Source organism: Sitophilus oryzae, unplaced genomic scaffold, assembly GCF_002938485.1.
Source record: "Sitophilus oryzae breed Bouriz unplaced genomic scaffold, Soryzae_2.0 scaffold_85_pilon_pilon, whole genome shotgun sequence".
Lineage (NCBI taxonomy): Eukaryota > Metazoa > Arthropoda > Insecta > Coleoptera > Curculionidae > Sitophilus > Sitophilus oryzae.
Window position 1 is genome coordinate 2838651 of NW_022147483.1, and position 20181 is coordinate 2858831.

At 32.3% G+C, this 20181-nt stretch overlaps 2 protein-coding genes across 2 annotated transcripts; one reads left to right on the forward strand and one right to left on the reverse strand.

Annotated features, from left to right (window-relative positions):
- Positions 1 to 5842: 5842 nt before the first annotated feature.
- Positions 5843 to 11156, forward strand: LOC115890045 (ZZ-type zinc finger-containing protein 3). Its single transcript, XM_030910155.1, has 7 exons — positions 5843 to 6111; positions 6166 to 6282; positions 6336 to 6564; positions 6657 to 6769; positions 7380 to 7542; positions 8056 to 8216; positions 10852 to 11156. Exons 1-7 carry the CDS (start codon positions 5965 to 5967, stop codon positions 11110 to 11112), a joined length of 1191 nt encoding a protein of 396 aa, XP_030766015.1. The 5' UTR covers positions 5843 to 5964; the 3' UTR covers positions 11113 to 11156.
- Positions 11157 to 16550: 5394 nt separating this feature from the next.
- On the reverse strand, positions 16551 to 20172 carry LOC115890047 (sorting nexin-16). The gene is made up of 5 exons (XM_030910157.1): positions 19806 to 20172; positions 19552 to 19747; positions 19357 to 19496; positions 18887 to 19192; positions 16551 to 16798 (listed from the first exon to the last, which is right to left on the reverse strand). Exons 1-5 carry the CDS (start codon positions 19946 to 19948, stop codon positions 16759 to 16761), a joined length of 825 nt encoding a protein of 274 aa, XP_030766017.1. The 5' UTR covers positions 19949 to 20172; the 3' UTR covers positions 16551 to 16758.
- Between the last annotated feature and the right edge of the window lie 9 nt (positions 20173 to 20181).

Sequence of the window (20181 nt, forward strand, 5' to 3'; positions counted from 1 at the left end):
GGACACGTAATATAAACAAAACTGTTCTTTGGATAAAAGCCGAACAACGTAATCACTAATCCGATTATGAAAAAGGCTACAACTAACAAGCGTTTTTCCATGCCTGTTCCAATTATTTCTGTTTTATCCATACATACAGGACACATATCTATGAATCTATATAGGATTTGGTAATTTTAATGATCCTTGACCGTCAAGAGTGAGATTATACAGGGTGTTTCTTAAATTAAGTGCAAGTATTGAGAATGCTAGTATGTTTCGACCCCAGAAACATGTCCATGTTTTTTTATACAGAATAAATTGCCTAAAATTTTACATTTTTCGGGAAATTAAAAATAGTGAACAGTATCAAGGGAATTATAAGGTTGTTAGTTACCGAGGACAAAATGTCTATCCCGAAAGCCTATTAAATGACTTGTTTAAGGTTGATTCTCACTATACCTTCCGTATCAGCTACCTTCCGTTTCCCTTCCGTTTACATAAAATATTATATCATCTAAATGAATAGGACAATGCACACTATCCGTTCCGTTTCCCTTCCGTTTCATATCCTCCTTCCATACATTTTTTTGGCGGAAGGACTGAAGCGTATCGGAAACAGCGTTGTTAAGTTCTTACATTCGTACCAGCTCTGTGATGAACATTTTGCTGATATTTATTTATTCTTTCACCTCTTAATTAAGTCTATTATCTTTTTCAAAAGGTACAAATTTTTAAAATAAAACTTTCGCAATAATATAAATTGTACAATAAAAAGTATGGAACTGATACGGAACGGAAGCTTATACGTATAGCGTCAATACAATAAAAAAATATGGAACGGATATGGAATGGAAACGGAAGGTATAGTGAGAATCAAACTTTATTTGGTTTCAAGAGCCGGAAGATTAATAATCATGGCGCCCAACGTGGGGCGCCATGAATAACAATGTTGGTTTAACGTTTTTATTTATCAAAACATACTAGGCTTAAACACATAATAGTTACCAAAAATTTATAATTCCACGCACTTTTCTTCTTATCTAGACTTGTCGTCAGTCAAAGCAGATTGGTTAGGCTCCTCCAATAACTAAAAATAGCTACAAGGACATGTAACTCCCAAATACGGGCTGCTTCAGAATTTGTGATGTTTGTGAAATGGATATTGATGAAGCAGGTAAATACTACAAATGAAATTATTAATATGTTGTTCAATATATTCGATGTAACTGTTCCTAAAAGTAGATTTAAAAGATTTGACGTTTTAAATTTTAAGTAAAGCTAGGTTTTTGTTATAGTTTCGTGTATTTCCCGCCTAATTTTTTTTTAAATTGTCTAGATGGTAGTGTCTAGTACACGAATTTAAAAAGTTTAGACCCGATAATATCCGATTTTCCAAGATTTTTCTTTAAAAAAAAATCATGCAATATCACACAATTATAAAACTTGCCGTAGGACTGCTTTCTCCGGACTCTTAACAACAACAACTGCAGAAATAAACTGCAAAACAAATATGCGATCGACAAACTTACACGACTTAATACAGGCCAGCGCCGCGCCTGAATCCGCGCACACTTGACCAGCCCGTCCGGCACGGACCGTCGTTTGACAGGGGAGTCGGAGAGCTGGAATCTGTTCCGATCGACCATCTGGCGTGAAGATATTCACCAAGAAGCAATTATTTGTGAAATGGATGAACGAATAAGAATTGGTAAATATAACAAATTATTAATATGTTGTTTATATTCGATGTTTACTTTCTTACGATGATTTCTCGGATGACTGTAAAAAAGAAATAAAACATAAATTTTCAAGATTTAGGGCCGAGTTTAAAAAAAAATGAACAGAAGCAAGTTTTCAGAAAAATTATTTTCTCAAAAAAAATGCTAGGTGGCTTGAAATCTTTTTGTTTGCCAAAAGCAGTGCCAAACATGGGAAGACCTAAAAAGTCGTTTTTTTTTTAATTGAGTGAGAGAAGTAAAAGAAGAAAGGCCAAGGAAGTTCTTACTAAAACAGATGCCAAGTTACTTACCTACGCGACTCAAATGCAATTGCATGCAGAAGGACATCGAAAAGTTACTAACTTTGATGCAGTCTTTGATAACAACAGAAGATCCATCTAATACGTTTTCTTCTGACGGGGAATCATCATCTAACTAAAAATGGACAAGGTTTTTGGGAATTTATAATTATTTTGTATTTTTTTAGAGTTAATAATTAAATTTCCATATTTTCCTCTTTCTGTTATTCTTCTATTGTATTTTTTACCCATACAAATCGTGTAAATTATAAAATTTCACATTAGTTTGCTATTATTCCAAATTAAAATCAATAAAATTTGACCGCCTAATTTTTACAAATATCCCTTTGTGCGGCTGTAATGCAAAATTCTAGCTGTGAGCATCAATTAAAACGAAAATAATATTTGCTATGAGAGATGCAGAATTTTATAACAATTTAAAATATATTTAACCAACATCAACACATGTAAACTATATCTAATAACATGAGATTTTGCTACAGATGTTCGACATATCGATCGGACAGACGGGAGGGTTTTTGAACATTTCTCGCGGAATTCATTAACTCAGTGGGGGTGAAAGATACCCTCTCATAACACCTAAGTATTTCTAATTCTTGTCTAGATTATACGGAAGAATAAGGAACCTTTATTCTTCCGCAAATATATCCATAGGATTAGATCCATGTGCACTAAATCAGGCGGCCTCGACGGCCAACGGCTGGAATCTTGGTTAGCTATTCAATTATTCTTGAAATTGGCTGCAAAAATTTGCTGATAACTTCAGCGTTCAGAGGCGGTGCGTCGTCTTGCTGAAAAAATATGTTTTGGAGTTCCATTAAGGGCGTATCATCAATAAGGGGTCCAAAGCCTACTAGTTAAAAGTGGCGAACTTTTGAAAATTCTGTATTTCGAAGTGGATTATAACAAAATATTAAGTGTGCTATATTTTTGGAAAGGTAATTTTAAATTCTTTTCGGTTAATTAAAAATATACAGGGTGTCCCAAATAAAAAATCAATTTTTCTGTTGATAACTCTTAAATTATTAATTTTAAAAAAAATTATACTTAAACCATTACATTCTACGTAAAAAGATGCTTTGGAAATGTTTTCATAGAAATACAAAATTCTCCATAGCAAAAAAGTTACAGCGATTTGTTAAAAATGCACATTTTTGAAAAACACCACGTAACTCCGAAACGGTAACAGATATTGATGTGCGGTTTTCACCATCATGTTTTTGGTGGAGATTGAGCTCCAGACACCGATATTAGTTTTCGTCTATCTAACATAGAAAAGGGTGTTTCTATTTAAAAGCGTCGAATTTGACCCACCCTGTACAGTATTGACCTTCTTGTTTGGGCGATCTGATATAAATTGTTATCCAATAGCACACGAAATGTGACACTTTTAATTCGAAAAATAGCCAATATGGCTACGTCTGTGTCCATTCGAAGACTGGATTTTTCCAATTATATAAGAAACTCGATCTCTTGCATCACCTGAGACCTTTTTCGTCCTTTTCCTTGTCCACCTCACAAAGAAACGCCTTTAAAAATAATTAGCTATTCTCAAAGATCGTTATTTTACACTGTACAAATACGTATTGTTTTGATTTAATTTAAAATATAATTATTATTTACCTTATTACAGATTTCTTCTCTGATATAATAATGCTAGCGTAAAACAATTGAAAAAATATGGGTAAAAGAAGGGATGTTTTATGTTCAAAACAAATCGATATTATAAAAAAAGTATCGATACGAGGGTTGTCTTTTATATTATTTGTATACCGGGTGCGTCTCAAAAGTGGATCACCCCTATAACTTTGTTATTTTTTCATATAAAAAATCGAGATTTGGTATGTTAGTATATGACATAAATTGGAATTGATTGGCGTATTCAATTGCTTTTGGTCACTTCCTGTTTCACCGGAAATTACTACAACTTTTGATTTTTAAACAGCACCCTCGGTATATTTTTACTTTATCGGATAGAAAATGACACTCTGAGTAAAATGATATATTATATGTCAACTTTTGACATTTTCGCATATGATTTATTTCAAATTATAACTTGCGGTTCATAACGACAATTTGACTCGAAATACAAAGTGTTTGGTACCAAATTATTGGCAAAAAAATGCTTTTTCCAAATATGCTAATGAGCCACCCTTGTTCCATTTGAAAAAATTGAGATATGATTAAAAAAACGATTTGTGCATCTTTTAACCCGCCTGGACAAGACACGAAAAACATTAGATGATCGAATCTATTTTTCCAAGGTTTCTTGATTAATGTTTTTAACACAGCCATAGCACTCTAGATTGGAATTTAAAATACGATTTTTTTGTAAGCGAAAATGTCAAAAGTTGACATATGATATGTCATTCTATTCAGAGTGTCATTTTCTATCGAATAAAGTAAAAATATACCGAGGGTGCCATTTAAAAATCTAAAGTTGTAGTAATTTCCGGTGAAACAGGAAGTGACCAAAAACAATTGAAGACGTCAAACAATCCTAATTTATGTCATATACTAACATACTAAATCTCGTTTTTTTATCTGAAAAAATAAAAAAACTTATAGGGGTGAGCCACTTTTTGGACGCACCCGGTATACAGGGTGATTCCTGTAAGTGGGCCATGCTTTCGGAGAAAATATTAGGGGACGTCGAAATATTAATTTTGATATAGCACACTATGGGTGGGAAATGCCTCTTGCGCAAGGTACAGGGTGATAACGTTTTTGAACAATTAAAGATATACTTTAATAGTTTTTTAACAGTTGAAGGTATCGTTATAAAATGTTATTATAGGAGTCTACCTAACAGAGACACTTGAAAAATGTAAAAAGAAGAGATTTAATTTTCAGCCAGTGGCGTAGATGTGATACGCATCGGGTAATGTTTTCAAAAAAAATAATACGCCACTGATAAAAATAAACATTTTAGAGTTTTTTTATTTACTCGGTTTATTTCTAAAAAAATGTCTCGTGCAACTTTCTCCTATCTAACTCAATATTGCCACAATTTAAAAATTATTATTTTTTTTAATGAGAACTTTAAATATGCGAATTATTATAACTACCTTAAAACTAAGAATTTTACTATTAACAATAAAAAAATGCTCTAGTTTAAAAGATGCTCAAAGTGACATTTCTTCTTGAAAATAACATTGTCGATGACAATTCCTCTGAAAGACCAAACAATTGTTAAAGTATGTCTTGATGTCTTTCCGTTATCGATATTTCACAGTATCGATATTATTTTCTACATACCTAACTCAGATACATAATTAGTTTTTCTGTGAAAATGCTCTACAGTTGCCCTGGGCAACCTCTTGTTAAATCCGACAAAAAAACTGCGAATGGACATCTGATGCATCATTTTTCGTCTATAAAGAGTATTTTAATAGGCGATCCTATATACCGTGTGATCGAATAAAATTCATGTCGTCTTTTACATAAAATTGTTATTAACATGTTACTGTTATTTTTTACATTATTATTATTACTGTTATTTTTTACATTATTATATATTACATTAACATGTTACTGTTAACATGTTAATTTTTCCGCCTTTTTTTGACAAATCTTACGTTGCCACACTGTCGTAAAAGTTGTTGGAAATTAGATTAAATTTCCATATCTTTATTCTCTAATAATTTCTTAAACTATTACAAAAATAAACACGTTAAGTAATGCATTAATTTCAGAACTAATATAGCGGAATATAACCTACAAGAATTAAATAAAATAATCTTTATTTTTAGAGTAAACCTGGAGTAAACATTCACAAATAAATACATTTTAAGACGTGACAACGTTGGATTTGGACTTAACTTAAAATATTTGACGTTTCAGGTTGTAAATAAAAACAAACATTTCTATTATTATAAAGTAATTTATATGTTACGTTAAGTATATAATTCGATTTTAAGTTTAAAATACAAAAACTTGACACCATGGACGAAATGGTACCGGTTTTCGATACCGAGAACGATCTCTTCAGTTTCGAAAGCGATCATTTAGCATTGAGAGGCAATAAAGACTACTGCGATGTGTTAAAAACTCTCGTAATTTTGACTGCTCAAAGAGAACAAGCTCTAAAGGTAACTCAGAAATTAATAACATAATAAAAAATTAAATAAACATATTTTTGGTAGGATTTTAAAGTAGTATCGGACGCTAAAAATGAGGCACTAAAAAATCCGATTGCTGCTGTCGAAAAGTTGAAAAAAGAAGGTAATTTGGGAATTCCTCCCTTGTTAGTCTTACCCAAGGTAATTTATTGTAAAATCACAAGGAAAATGTCGCTGTTTCATTGAAATTTTAGCTTCCAAAAATAGACTTTCAAAAGTTCACTGTCAAAGTGCCCGAAAGTGAGATCTTAGACATTTACAGTTCTTCGGCACAAGTTGCTGACAAAAAGCTTGAACTGAAAAGTAATAATAACAGCAGGGCATGGAGCTTGGAAGAGCAAAAGCGTTTGGAGGAGTTGCTGCAAATTTACCCTCCGGAACCCATCGAAATGAGAAGATACCAAAAAATCGCCAAAGCTCTTGGTAGTACATCTTTTATAGTTAAAATTCTTAACTATATTTTATTATATCTGCTGTATAGTTGTGTTAATAATAATAATATATAATCATTGTAGGTAACAGGACAGTTCAACAAGTGTCTAGTAGATTACAAAAGTATTTTTTGAAGTTGTATAGGGCAGGTTTGCCTGTACCAGGCAGAATACCAAAGTCATGTGAAAAACACAAGGTAAGATAATAATACAGGAGTATTTATAATAGCTCTGTATTAGATTTAAGTGGTAAAAATTAAATCTTAATACATAACAGGGTCTGGCAATAGTGCGTCGGGCATCTGTAGCTCCTACAATAATAAACTTACAATTTTTGTTTAAGTGTAAACCTAAAGTATGTATTATGATGTATTTCAAGAAAATATTTTATTTTCTACAGGGTGGCTCAAAAAAGCATGTTTAGATCGGGATGATTTTTTTTTTAAATGGAACACCCTATATATTATTGCATTTCTGGTTTCTGGCTTCCTTTCTGATCACTTTACATAAGATATCATCCTAAGATATTATTTATTTGGCTTTGATAGTTTTAGAGATATTAATAAATAAATTAAAAAAATATTTATTTCACCCTTTTTTAAAAAAAATATTAAAAATACAAGAAACGTCCTGAAATCAAAACTATATATTTATTAGAGTTGGTCTGTACTTACTTTTCTATAAATATCGTAAGCTTAAACCATACAGGGTGTTCAAAATTCTATGCCAAACTTTCTAAAATATAAAATAATTTTTCTTTGTTGTGTGTGTTATTACAATAGTAAATAAATATTTTTTACGTTACAGAAATCGAATCTTCATAAGCATCAACGCCATAACCACTATTTATGGAAACCCACAACATTTTTTCCAGAATTAAATGTGCCTGTTCAAATGGAGAACATGGATAACATTCCTGGACCTAGCAATATGTCTCCTCATACAGAATATCCAAACCAAGCTACGTCTGGTAAGTTGACGTTGCCATTCGCTCGAAATCATTTTTTTTCTATAGGGTGGTCTTGTTCTGTAGCTAAAAATAAGTAAAAAATATGACCTGTATCGATTTTTTCGATTCCAAATATCTTGAAAAGGGTTGCCCGTAGCGATTTTTACCAAGAGATCTTTTTTACGTAAAAATCGGCGAAAATGTATATTTTTTCGCTCGGTAGTTTTATACAGGTACGTCCAAAAAGTTATTACTCTTGAAAACAATTAAAAAACAAGTAGTAGTAGCTTCCTACAAGCAAAAGTCGTACTGGCATCAAAATCGAATTTCTATATCGTCGTTGTTTGAGAAATTATTTGAAAAATTCCGAAATAAAAATGAAACTTCTACATCCTGTATCTCCGAAACGAAGCATTTTAGGATATACATTTATACAAACTTTTTTACTTATTTTTATGTGCAGAATACGTTACGGAAGTTTTCCGATTACGTTTCGGGCCACCCTGTATATTAAAATGTGAATTTACTGTTTAGAGAATTATCTGATGAGAACTGATTATCATCATAACGATGAAAATGAATCGGTTGGAGAGAATTGTCAAGAATTACAGATCAACTTGTTAAAGAGGGTGAGACAGGAAAAATCAAAGGAAGATTCTGCAGATTATATGCCTTTTAGTCATGCAGGATATAAGGTAAGTCCCAATTTTCAGTATTCACATATTAAATTAATAAGTATATATTATTAATATATACAGTGAATTTCAAAAAGCTCATAAAGAACAATTTTGTTTATAAAACATGAAAAATAAAACACACTGTTTATTTTTTGTTGGAAAGGATATAGAGCTAATTTGTTTTCCTGTTTATAATTCGGCATTTAAATAATTTTCATTATTTTTTTATAGGATTTTATTTTAAGCAGTTAAATTAGGGCCTACCAGAATCATTTTCGTATTGTTAAAAACAATTTCAAAATTACGATTTTGTCCATTTTTGCGTTTGCAAAAGCAACTTTTTAAAAACAAAAAATTAATTTTAAAAAAATATAAAAAAGTCATTTTAACTCCTAGGCATAAAAGTAAAGCGCTTTTACGCCTAAGCATAAAAGTAAGAAAATATGTTATTAAACTGACAAAGTGTCGAATTCATCATTAACAATCACTAATCATAAAATCCTCAGAATCCTAAAAAGACAGTATTGGGAAGTATTTCAATCATTGTTAATCGCTCCGTATACAGTAGAGGTGGGCAAATATTGAACGAGTATTCAAAAAGAATCGTGTGATTCGATTCACTGCTTAGAATACGGTTCGTTCAATTGAATCGTGGCCAGCACGAATCCATAACATTTAAACAATGAGCCGTAAAAAAGAATCGTGAGAATTGAATCGGATCACAATGCGATAGTTTGTTCAAAGAGTCGGGAGAATTGATTCATTGCTTACAATACGGTTCGTTCAGTTGAATCGTGGCCAGCACGGATCCATAAGATTTAAACAATAAGCCGTAAAAAAGAATCGTAAAATTGAATCGGATCACAATGCGATCGTTCGTTCAAAGAGTCGTGAGAATTGATTCATTGCTTACAATACGGTTCTTTCAATTTAATCGTGGCCAGCACGGATCCATAAGATTTGAACAATGAGCCGTAAAAAAGAATCGTGAGAATTGAATCGGATCACAATGCGATCGTTCGTTCAAAGAGTCGTGAGAATTGATTCACTGCTTACAATACGGTTCGTTCAGTTGAATCGTGGCCAGCACGGATCCATAAGATTTAAACAATAAGCCGTAAAAAAGAATCGTGAAAATTCAATCGATCACAATGCGATCGTTCGTTCAAAGAGTCGTGAGAATTTATTTATTGCTTACAATACGGTTCTTTCAATGGAATCGTGGCCAGCACGGATCCATAAGATTTGAACAATGAGCCGTAAAAAATAATCGTGAGAGTTGAATCGGATCACAATGCTATCGTTGGTTCAAAGAGTCGTGAGAATTGATTCATTGCTTACAATACGGTTCCTTCAGTTGAATCGTGGCCAGCACGGATCCATAAGATTTGAGCAATGAGCCGTAAAAAAGAATCGTGAAAATTGTATCGGATCACAATGCGATCGTTCGTTCAAAGAGGCGTGAGAATTGATTCATTGCTTACAATACGGTTCCTTCAGTTGAATCGTGGCCAGTACGGATCCATAAGATTTGAACAATGAGCCGTAAAAAAGAATCGTGAAAATTGAATCGGATCACAATGCGACCGTTCGTTTCTACGGCGCGGCGCGGCAGTGATATAGACATAGAGTCAGGCACCATTATTTAGACTTGGACAAAAGCACTAAACAAACACCATGTGCATAAAATGCAAACGATAAGAATGTTATTTACAAGAAAAAAACTTATTTATACTGTGCTTAGTACGAGAGTATCTGTAAGGTATTTAATTTTTACGTTAATATTTTTGGTAAAATAATATTACCGACTATAAACCATTAAATGTCGGACTAAAAGACGAAATCGTGTTTTATGCATCTCCAAATATTATTGGCCTCTGCTCAATATGATAAAAAAACGACGTCAGCGATGGTTATAAAATGAAAATCGCTGTCATTTTATATATGTTAAATTACCTATATGGGAAATGCCATCAATGCTCATTTCCAAGCCAACTGCGGTATTAAGTAATAATAATAATAATATAATAGCTCCCGTATATAGCGTTTGACGCCTTGGGAGTAGCAAGGTACAGCTTGCCATGCTAGAGCCGTTCGGTATACAAGGAAGGTAATGTGGCTAGCACTACGCTTCAACCGCCTATTATTACCTCAGGATTGTGAATTCCAGGTACTCATTTAAGGCTGAATCGACCTAGGTACCCAAACTATTTATATTTTAATAAAAATAGTCGGCTGATGAAATGCCGGGTGTAGGATTCGAACCCACTACCTTGAGATTGGTAGACGAGAGCCTGTACCTCTACGCCACCGGGCACCGGGTGATATTAAGTGTATACTATTTATTATATGATTATTAAATCGGAATTAAAATATGGCTCTTTAATTGGTATTAAGATGTCTTTACTTATCTTTTAATAACCTTGGGCAATGTCTGACTTTCGTGTGTACAAAGAGTATAGTCAATAGGCTCAGAACAGTAGTATTATGTACTGAACAAAGAACAAGTATGTTTCCAAGCGCATGAAATATAGGATTCGGTGGTTATGTAATAAATACTTCGCATTTTTCTCTCTCCGACTTATAAAGATTTACTCCTAGACCTATGTCGACCCAAAACTGTCTCTTGCAATATGTAATTTTATATTTTTAGTGTGATTACTGCGAAGAAGATCCAATCATAGGCTCCAGGTGGCACTGCATTGTGTGTCCGGATTCAGTAGATTACTGTACCGACTGCGTACTGTCCCAGTTGTACTCGGAAAACCCGCATCCGCTCAGCCATTGGCTGGCGATATATACGGACGATTCAGAAAATTATTCGCTTCCGGAAAATTTTTCTGAGTCAAACAATTCGGAGAATAAAACTGAAGGCTTTGACATGACCAGTGACGATGATGATACATCCAGTTAAAAATAATAAAACAAATTCTATCTAGGTGTCAATAAAATATTTATATATTTTTTCCGTTTTTTTACTCCTTATATTTTTCTCCAGTGTAGCCCTTTATTTATGCAATTTTGACAGGTTTGTTTGACGTTTTTTCAATTGGCACTTGAATTTGATTTGACATGTTGCGTATTTGGGCCTTTCTGAGCCTATTTTATATTATTTATTATAAGGTATGAGTTTACTGGTATTTTTAGACTTAAGTGATATCATGGAAATACTTTGTTTTTCAGTTTTGTTTGACATTTGACTTGACACATTTGAATTTTTGCGGGTTTGCTTGAAAAATTTGATTGTGATTCTGTAATTTTTTGGAGGTCATTGTCGAAATCAGATATTCTCTCAGGGTGCATCCACACTATCCTTTTTTTTTTTTTTTTTTTATAGATGTGGGGGGTCACCTCTCACCCGAGTCATACCCACTAAAAACCCATCTGTAGAGTTACCTCTCCAATCTCGGAACCGCCTTGCGGCATTACTTCAGGACTGGAGATTGTTTCGCCACTTATGTCTGTGTCTGCCAAATTTTTATCTTTTCATCTTCCTGTTTTTTAAGCATGATGGCTCCCATCATCCTGGTGATTGCTTCACAGTTCTCTCTATATTCCATCATAAGCTCGCCGACATTTTCCCTTGTTATTTTAACCTTGCATATTTGTTCCGCCGATGCTCTAGTCTCCAAATGCCTACTACACTCGAATAATGTGTGATTGGCCGTGTCTGATGCTTCACAATACCAGCATTTTGTGGATTCTGCCTTAGTTATTTTAAACAGGTACTCTCCAAAAGCACCGTGCCCTGTCTTCGCCTGGGTGATGTAATAGTCCGTTTTCCAAACCCTCACGTCCGGGATATTTATCTTAATTCGACCCTGGTATGCCTCCCATCGGTTCTGCCATTTGTCCAGTATTATCTTCCTGGCCTCTGATCGATACCCTGAGCCGTGCCTGTATATTAAATTTCTTTCCTCGATTTGTAGGATAATTGGGGGGATTTTTGCTAGAGCGAGAACAGCTTCTGTGGAAACTGTACCATACGCCGACACTACGCGTAGGGCTAGCATTCTGTTAATTTTCTCGAGGACTTTTTCATAGTATTTATAATCTGTTGCCCTGCTCCAAATGGGCGAGGCGTACAGGATCATCGAATCAGTGCCTTCTATTAAAAGATCAGCCTACGGGCGGACTTTTGTTTACTTCATCAGCTGTACATACTTAGATATTGGGTTAGATTCCGTTTCATATTTTGTGGGTTGATTTTTGGTTTTAACTCTTTGATTTTTGGTATTATTTATTATTGTAGTGCAAAAAACTAATTATTTTGGTGTTGAAGTGACATAAACTACTACCAGATATATGGTCACTCTCGGTTTCGCATAAAAAAATAGAAATTTTAAAAATTACACGTTGTGTAAGTGATTTAACCTAAAAGTGCCCATACATTTTTTACTTATCGTGATTTTTGTGTGTGTTTTTTAAGACTCTAACAATTCATCAATAAAGCTTAAGTGGAGTGTGTTTTTGGTGCTATGCCTCATCTTTGTTGTGTTCCTGGTGGAAAGGATAGTTACTAAGGATAGTTATTATACTAGGCAGCCTAAAGTGTCCGGAAGAGCAAGAAAAGTGGGTACGAGTTATAAATCAAGAGAATTTTATTGAAAATATCTTTAATAAATTTAAAAATAATATTCTCCCATGATGGTATTAATGAAAACTGGACAATTATGTTTATTTTATTCATATTGTGGAATCTCCACTCCAAGTGTTGCTGGTTCAGCTTCGATAGATTCAAACACGTAAGTAGGTATTATGATCTAGGGAAAAATAAAGAATATGTGTATTAGAGATCATGAAAAAAGATTATTATTTTGAGTTCAAATTTTAAAAGATTTTTGTAAAGACAAGACTGATATACAGTTTAAAAGAAGAATGTGTTTTTGTTTGATAATATATAATGTATGTTAAGCATAACATATATTTGTTCAGTAATTTTTAATGAATAGTATTGATTATTTATAATACCAAATTAATATCAAATATTTAAGTGATGGCTGAATACAATATGAATAAAATAACAATAAAATTGGTATATTTGCATAATACAAAATTAAGTTTTAAGAATAAAGGTGTTACTAAAAATACTAAGAAATTCATATTTCTTTGTTTTAATTGGTCTAATGTTATTTACATTGTACGTAAGAATTATACCGTATCATCGAAAAAATCGGCGTCTAGTTGGCTTGGAAATGAACATCGATGACATTCCCTAAATAACTGTACACATAAAATAATTAACTAGAATTTTACAATCTTGGAAAATTTGATATTCTTGAACCTTGATTCTAAATATTCTAAATTTTTTTATTTTCTTGGAATTTAGGTTCGGGAAAAACGCTGATTGATTTTTCATTTGGTTTTTCATTATTTTTATTTGGTTAAAAAAAACGGTTCGGCTAACATTATAGCCTCCATCAGTGTTGTGTCATATGAAAAAAATAGTGTCGAATATAATCCAAAAATTGCATATAAAATATTCACACCACGCACATAATGTTTACTGCGTACTCCATAGTCAATGTAGATAATTTTAGTGTTAAGAATAATAATTTTAAAAAATATGTGGTCATCTTTTGATAAGTTTATATTAGTTTATTAATTGCAGTAAACATTATGAGGTGTGAATTATATTGTATATATGTAATTTTTTGGATTATATTTGACACTATTTTTCTCATATGACACAACACTGTGAAGGCTATAGTTAGCCGAAACGTTTTTTTTAAACGAAATAAAAATAATGAAAACCCAAATGAAAACTTAATCAGCGTTTTTCCCGAACCTAAAAATCCCAAGAAAATCAAAAATTTTAGAATAATTTAACATATAAAATGCCAGCGCTCTTCATTTCATAGCCATCGCTGACGCCTTTTTTTAGATAATATTGTATTATTTGTAAATATAATTTTTCGAACATTGATACTGGCAAAATATACATATAAATTTTGTGAATGCAAATAATAATACATCACTATTAGTAGATATTAAATGTTTTTTGTTAAATTAGATCGATTTTCAAACCCCAAAATTTAAAATATATTTACATTTTACCCATTATCTTATGTACCTATACATTATTTGTACATTGTAAAACATTTGCTGCATTTGTATGGTTCATAGTTTATTTGCCAAAGTATTTATTACTATAAATAGGTATATATGCTGTAGTTATTAACTGTATATTATGTATATTTCATTTAAACTATATCATTTTTAAAATACAAACCAAAAATCTGAGGAATAATTATGTTTTCCATGTATTCTACAACATATTTATTAATCCGTTATATCTAACTAGCGTGACGTCATAAATCTCGCCCGTAGGCTGATCTTTTAATAGAAGGCACTGATCGAATGCACAACCGAGGCAAGCATTCTCCTCGTTCCGTCACTGGGGCCTCTAATATTAGGAGTGATTCTGGTCAGCTGTTTGATGGTATCAACCGTCCTGTCCCTGATTTTAAGGACATGTGTAGTCATGCGCATCCCGGAATCAAGCCAAACGCCCATATATTTTATTGCCTTTTGAGGTCTGATGTGGCAATTTCCCAATTGGATATTTAAGTTCGTCGTCTTGCGATGTCCTACGAGAACGACTAGTTCTGATTTTTCTGGCCCAGATGTATGTCCATTCTATCTAACTTATTGGTTATAGTTAGGGCAGCTGTTTGTATCTTTTCTTCGAAGATAGTGATGGTCGGAACGGTAATCAGGACAGCCAGATCATCCGCATAAGCAATCAGTAGATTATATGGTCCAATATCGACCCTCAGGATCTGGTCATAGAAGATGTTCCACAAGGTCGGTCCTAGAATGGACCCCTGCGGTACCCCGCACGCCATCTTGTGTTTTTTGCCGTTTTCTGCAATTACATATCTTTTTGACAAGAAAGACTTAATCATAACGATGAGGTATTTACTGATCTTTATGCTCCCTAATTGTTCAACAATTCCTGTCCATGGGGCAGAATTGAATGCGTTTTTAATGTCTAATGTAAGCAGTGCCGCGTATCCCCTGTTCTTATACGATTTCGTTTTAATACGGTCTACGTTACTCGTAACAATGTTTAACGCGTCTATCGTAGATTTGCCTCTGCGGAACCCGTATTGGTTTGGGTGTAGTCTGTTTCCATCCTCCAGTCTATCCCTCAGAAGACATTCTAACAGTTTGGCGCTTGCATTAATTAAACATATTGGACGATATTTTTTGTCTTGACTTCCATCTTTATTGGGTTTCTCTGCTAGAACAAGTTTGGCAATTTTCCACGAATTTGGAAACTGTCTGTTGATAAGACACTTGTCCAGGATCTCAGTGATTCTCTGAGGGTCGCATAGCAGCAATTTTGATCCACACTATCCTAGAAACGGCGTAATGACCTTGAATAGATTTCCAGTAATTCTATTGGCTGAAAAATTCATCTGTCAGAAATTTTATGCGTCAAAAATTTCAGCCAATACAATTACTGGAAATCTATTCAAGGTCTTTACGCCGTTTCTAGGATAGTGTGGATGCACCCTCAGTGAACAGACTATACCGGGTGCGTCTCAAAAGTGGTTTGCCCCTATAACTTTTATATTTTTTCAGATAAAAAACGAGATTTGATATGTTAGTATATGACATAAATTAGGATTAATTGACTAATTCAATTGTTTTTGGTCACTTCCTGTTCCACCGGAAATGACTACAACTTTTCATCTTTAAATGGCACCCTCGGTATTTTTTTGCTTTATTCGATAGAAAATGACATTCTGAATAGAATGACATATCATATGTCAACTTTTGACATTATCGCTTAATAAAAAATTGTATTTTAAAATTCAATCTAGAGCCATGGCTATGTTAGAAATACTAATTCTTAATCAAGGAGCCTTGGAAAAATATATATTTGATCGTCTAATGTTTTTAATGTCTTTTCCTGATCAGTTAGAAAATGCTCAAATCGTATTTTTAATCATATCTCAATTTTTTCAAATGGAACGAGGGTGGCTCATTAGCATATTTGGAAAAAGCGTTTTTTTTTTTCGAATAACTCGATACCGATTTGATATGCGAAAATGTCAAAAGTTGACATATGATATGTCATTCTATTCATAGTGTTTTTTTTTCAATCAAAAGTTGTAGTCATTTCCGGTGAAACAGGAAGTGACCGAAAACAATTGAAAACGTCAATCAATTCTAATTAATGTCATATACTAACATACCAGATCTTGTTTTTTTAACTGAAAAAATAAAAGTTATAGGGGTGAGCCACTTTTGAGACGCACCCGGTACATAACTAATACTATGTCAATAATTAGAAAAAAAATAGAGCCACAGATTTGGTTGAATTAAAAGGAAACTACATCTTTAACATTATAAAAATTGTTTAATAAATTATTTACAACTATAAATGTTCTGTATAAAATACAAGGTAACTGATTTAACATTAAAACACTATTCACAAAACTATATTAATCCTTATTGCAACGTCCTAACATATTGTCACTTGTTTTTAAACTAATATAATATAAAAATATATATATTCCTAATTCATTTCTTTAATACTTGATATTAGTTATTGCGTTCCTGATGATACCTCTTTGGATATGTTAGCTCTGCAAAAATAAATACAGATTATTATTCCATTACAATTCAGACCACCCTGTCAAAAAATTATAATCTAGACAGTGCCTTCTATTAAAAGATCAGCCTGGGGGCGAGATTTATGACGTCACGCTAGTTAGATATAACGGATTAATAAATATGTTGTAGAATACATGGAAAACATAATTATTCCTCAGATTTTTGGTTTGTATTTTAAAAATGATATAGTTTACATGATATATACATAATATACAGTTAATATAACTACAACATATATACCTATTTATAGTAATAAATACTTTGGCAAATAAACTATGAACCATACAAATGCAGCAAATGTTTTACAATGTACAAATAATGTATAGGTACATAAGATAATGGGTAAAATGTAAATATATTTTAAATTTTGGGGTTTGAAAATCGATCTAATTTAACAAAAAACATTCAATATCTACTAATATTGATGTATTATTATTTGCATTCACAAAATTTATATGTATATTTTGCAAGTATCAATGTTCGAAAAATTATATTTACAAATAATACAATATTATCTAAAAAAAGGCGTCAGCGATGGCTATGAAATGAAGATCGCTGGCATTTTATATGTAAAATTATTCTAAAATTTTGATTTTCTTGGGATTTTTAGGTTCGGGAAAAACGCTGATTTAAGTTTTCATTTGGGTTTTCATTATTTTTATTTGGTTTAAAAAAACGTTTCGGATAACTATAGCCTTCATCAGTGTTGTGTCATATGAGAAAAATAGTGTCGAATATAATCCAAAAAATTACATATACAATATAATTCACACCTCATAATGTTTACTTCAATTAATACACTAAAAAATGCCAAGAAAATCAAAAAAATTAGAATATTTAGAAACAAGGTTCAAGAATATCAAATTTTCCAAGATTGTAAAATTCTAGTTAATTATTTTATGTGTACCTACAGTTATTTAGGGAATGTCATCGATGTTCATTTCCAAGCCAACTAGACGCCGATTTTTTTCGATGATACGGTATAATTCTTACGTAAAATGTAAATAACATTAGACCAATTAAAACAAAGAAATATGAATTTCTTAGTATTTTTAGTAACACCTTTATTCTTAAAACTTAATTTTGTATTATGCAAATATACCAATTTTATTGTTATTTTATTCATATTGTATTCAGCCATCACTTAAATATTTGATATTAATTTGGTATTATAAATAATCAACACTATTCATTAAAAATTACTGAACAAATATATGTTATGCTTCACATACATTATATATTATCAAACAAAAACACATTCTTCTTTTAAACTGTATCAGTCTTGTCTTTACAAAAATCTTTTTTAAAATTTGAACTCAAAATAATAATCTTTTTCATGATCTTTAATACACATATTCTTTATTTTTCCCTAGATCATAATACCAACTTACGTGTTTGAATCTATCGAAGCTGAACCAACAACTTGTGGAATGTGGTGAAACAATCATATTGTGGAATGTGGAGATTCCACAATATGAATAAAATAAACATAATTGTCCAGTTTTCATTAATACCATCATGGGAGAATATTATTTTTAAATTTATTAAAGATATTTTCAATAGAATTCTCTAGATTTATAACTCTACCCACTTTTCTTGCTCTTCTGGACACTTTAGGCTGCCTAGTATAACTATCCTTTCCACCAGGAACACAACAAAGATGAGGCATTGCACCAAAAACACACTCCACTTAAGCTTTATTGATGAATTGTTAGAGTCTTAAAAAACACACACAAAAATCACGATAAGTAAAAAATGTATGGGCACTTTTAGGTTAAATCACTTACACAACGTGTAATTTTTCTTTTTTTTTAATGCGAAACCGAGAATGACCATATATCTGATAGTAGTTTATGTCACTTAAACACCAAAATAATTAGTTTTTTGCACTACAATAATAAATAATACCAAAAATCAGAGTTAAAACCAAAAATCAACCGACAAAATATGAAACGGAATCTAACCCAATATCTAAGTATGTACAGCTGATGAAGTAAACAAAAGTCCGCCCCCAGGCTGATCTTTTAAAGAACGGCAGTGATCTAGATACCTATTCCTACCTCATAGATTTCTTCAAATTTTCATTTTCATTCAACAAACTCTGCATTTTTTCCTGTAAATTATCTATAACCACATCTTTCTCTTTAAGCTGCAACTTTAAGTCAGATATTGTGTCTTCCAAAGCCTCAAAAACTGCCCTCGACTCGCCATTACTCTCAGAATGCATTGGGGGCTCATTCAGACAGAAAAACTCTTGTATTTCTATGGAACTAACCAATTCAGGTACTTGTAAAATTGCATTTACTAGAGATTGGAGCCCATTGATTCTTTCCTCGAGAAAAATCGGATCAAAATTATTTTTTAACCTGAAATAATAACATTAGTGTTAGAAAAGAATCAAAAAACAATCAGAAGAATATAAAACCTATAGAGAAATCAATAAAAGTTGGTTTGCAAGTCATCAAAGACACGGAAATTATTACATTAAAGTTCTATGCCAACTTTTATTGATTTTTCATATATCCTATACCATCTTTTCCTTGGTAAATGCCTAACAACATCTTGAAATTTGTTCCTTAGTCTGTTACAAAGCCTCACAAAATCCGTATACCGTCGAAACACGTACCAGCAATCACCGTTAATCTTGTTTTCAATTCGAAGTTTGTATACCTACGAGAAAATTATACTAAAAAACTTTACCTACACTTTGAAAATTATTTATTACAGTAAAACGAGCACGCTCTTCCATAATTTCATAGCCCACTATGGGTATTTGTATGGGGTTTAAGATATCACTAGTCGTATAAGACACATTATCATCTGTTTGATGAGTAAAACTGTTGTGATCGGCAATAGTCATACTCTGAGCTAAAAGGGTTACATTTGAGGCAGTAGAGCTGTTTAAATCATAGTTTCTATATCTGTAAATAACGAAAACTTAACAAATTATACTTATAAAAACATAGTTTGTAACATTACCGTAAGGGGTTTGCTAAATACTCATCGGAATCAGTGGAAACAGCTTCTTCAGCTCCATCGAAAGCTACGTTTCCATTCTTTGCATCCCCGTTTTCTACAATTTCTTCGGAATTTTGTTTTGTTGCTTTGCCTCTGTTATCCATGGTAAATAAAATAAAAAACAGTCCCACTCAAAGACATCAAGGTATTTCTTTTACATTTTATTCTCTACCGATGAATAAATGTGCGTTTCACTTCAACGATTTTAGAAAATACATGTTGGAGCACCACTTCACATCGAAAACGGAGAAATTAACACAAATGGATTGTCGAAACCAAACAATTAACAAGAAATTGAGAACAAAAACAAGACCAGTAGACCAAAGCAGCTGTTTTT

Coding starts and splice junctions, on each gene's coding strand:
- LOC115890047 (XM_030910157.1), bottom strand. CDS start 19,948: ATGGATAACAGAGGCAAAGCAACAAAACAAAATTCCGAAGAAATTGTA. Junction 19,748..19,805: donor TATTTAGCAAACCCCTTACG/GTAATGTTACAA, acceptor CGTTATTTACAG/ATATAGAAACTATGATTTAA. Junction 16,799..18,886: donor AATTTGAAGAAATCTATGAG/GTAGGAATAGGT, acceptor TTATTTTTGCAG/AGCTAACATATCCAAAGAGG.
- LOC115890045 (XM_030910155.1), top strand. CDS start 5,965: ATGGACGAAATGGTACCGGTTTTCGATACCGAGAACGATCTCTTCAGT. Junction 6,112..6,165: donor AAAGAGAACAAGCTCTAAAG/GTAACTCAGAAA, acceptor TATTTTTGGTAG/GATTTTAAAGTAGTATCGGA. Junction 6,770..7,379: donor AGTCATGTGAAAAACACAAG/GTAAGATAATAA, acceptor TTTACGTTACAG/AAATCGAATCTTCATAAGCA.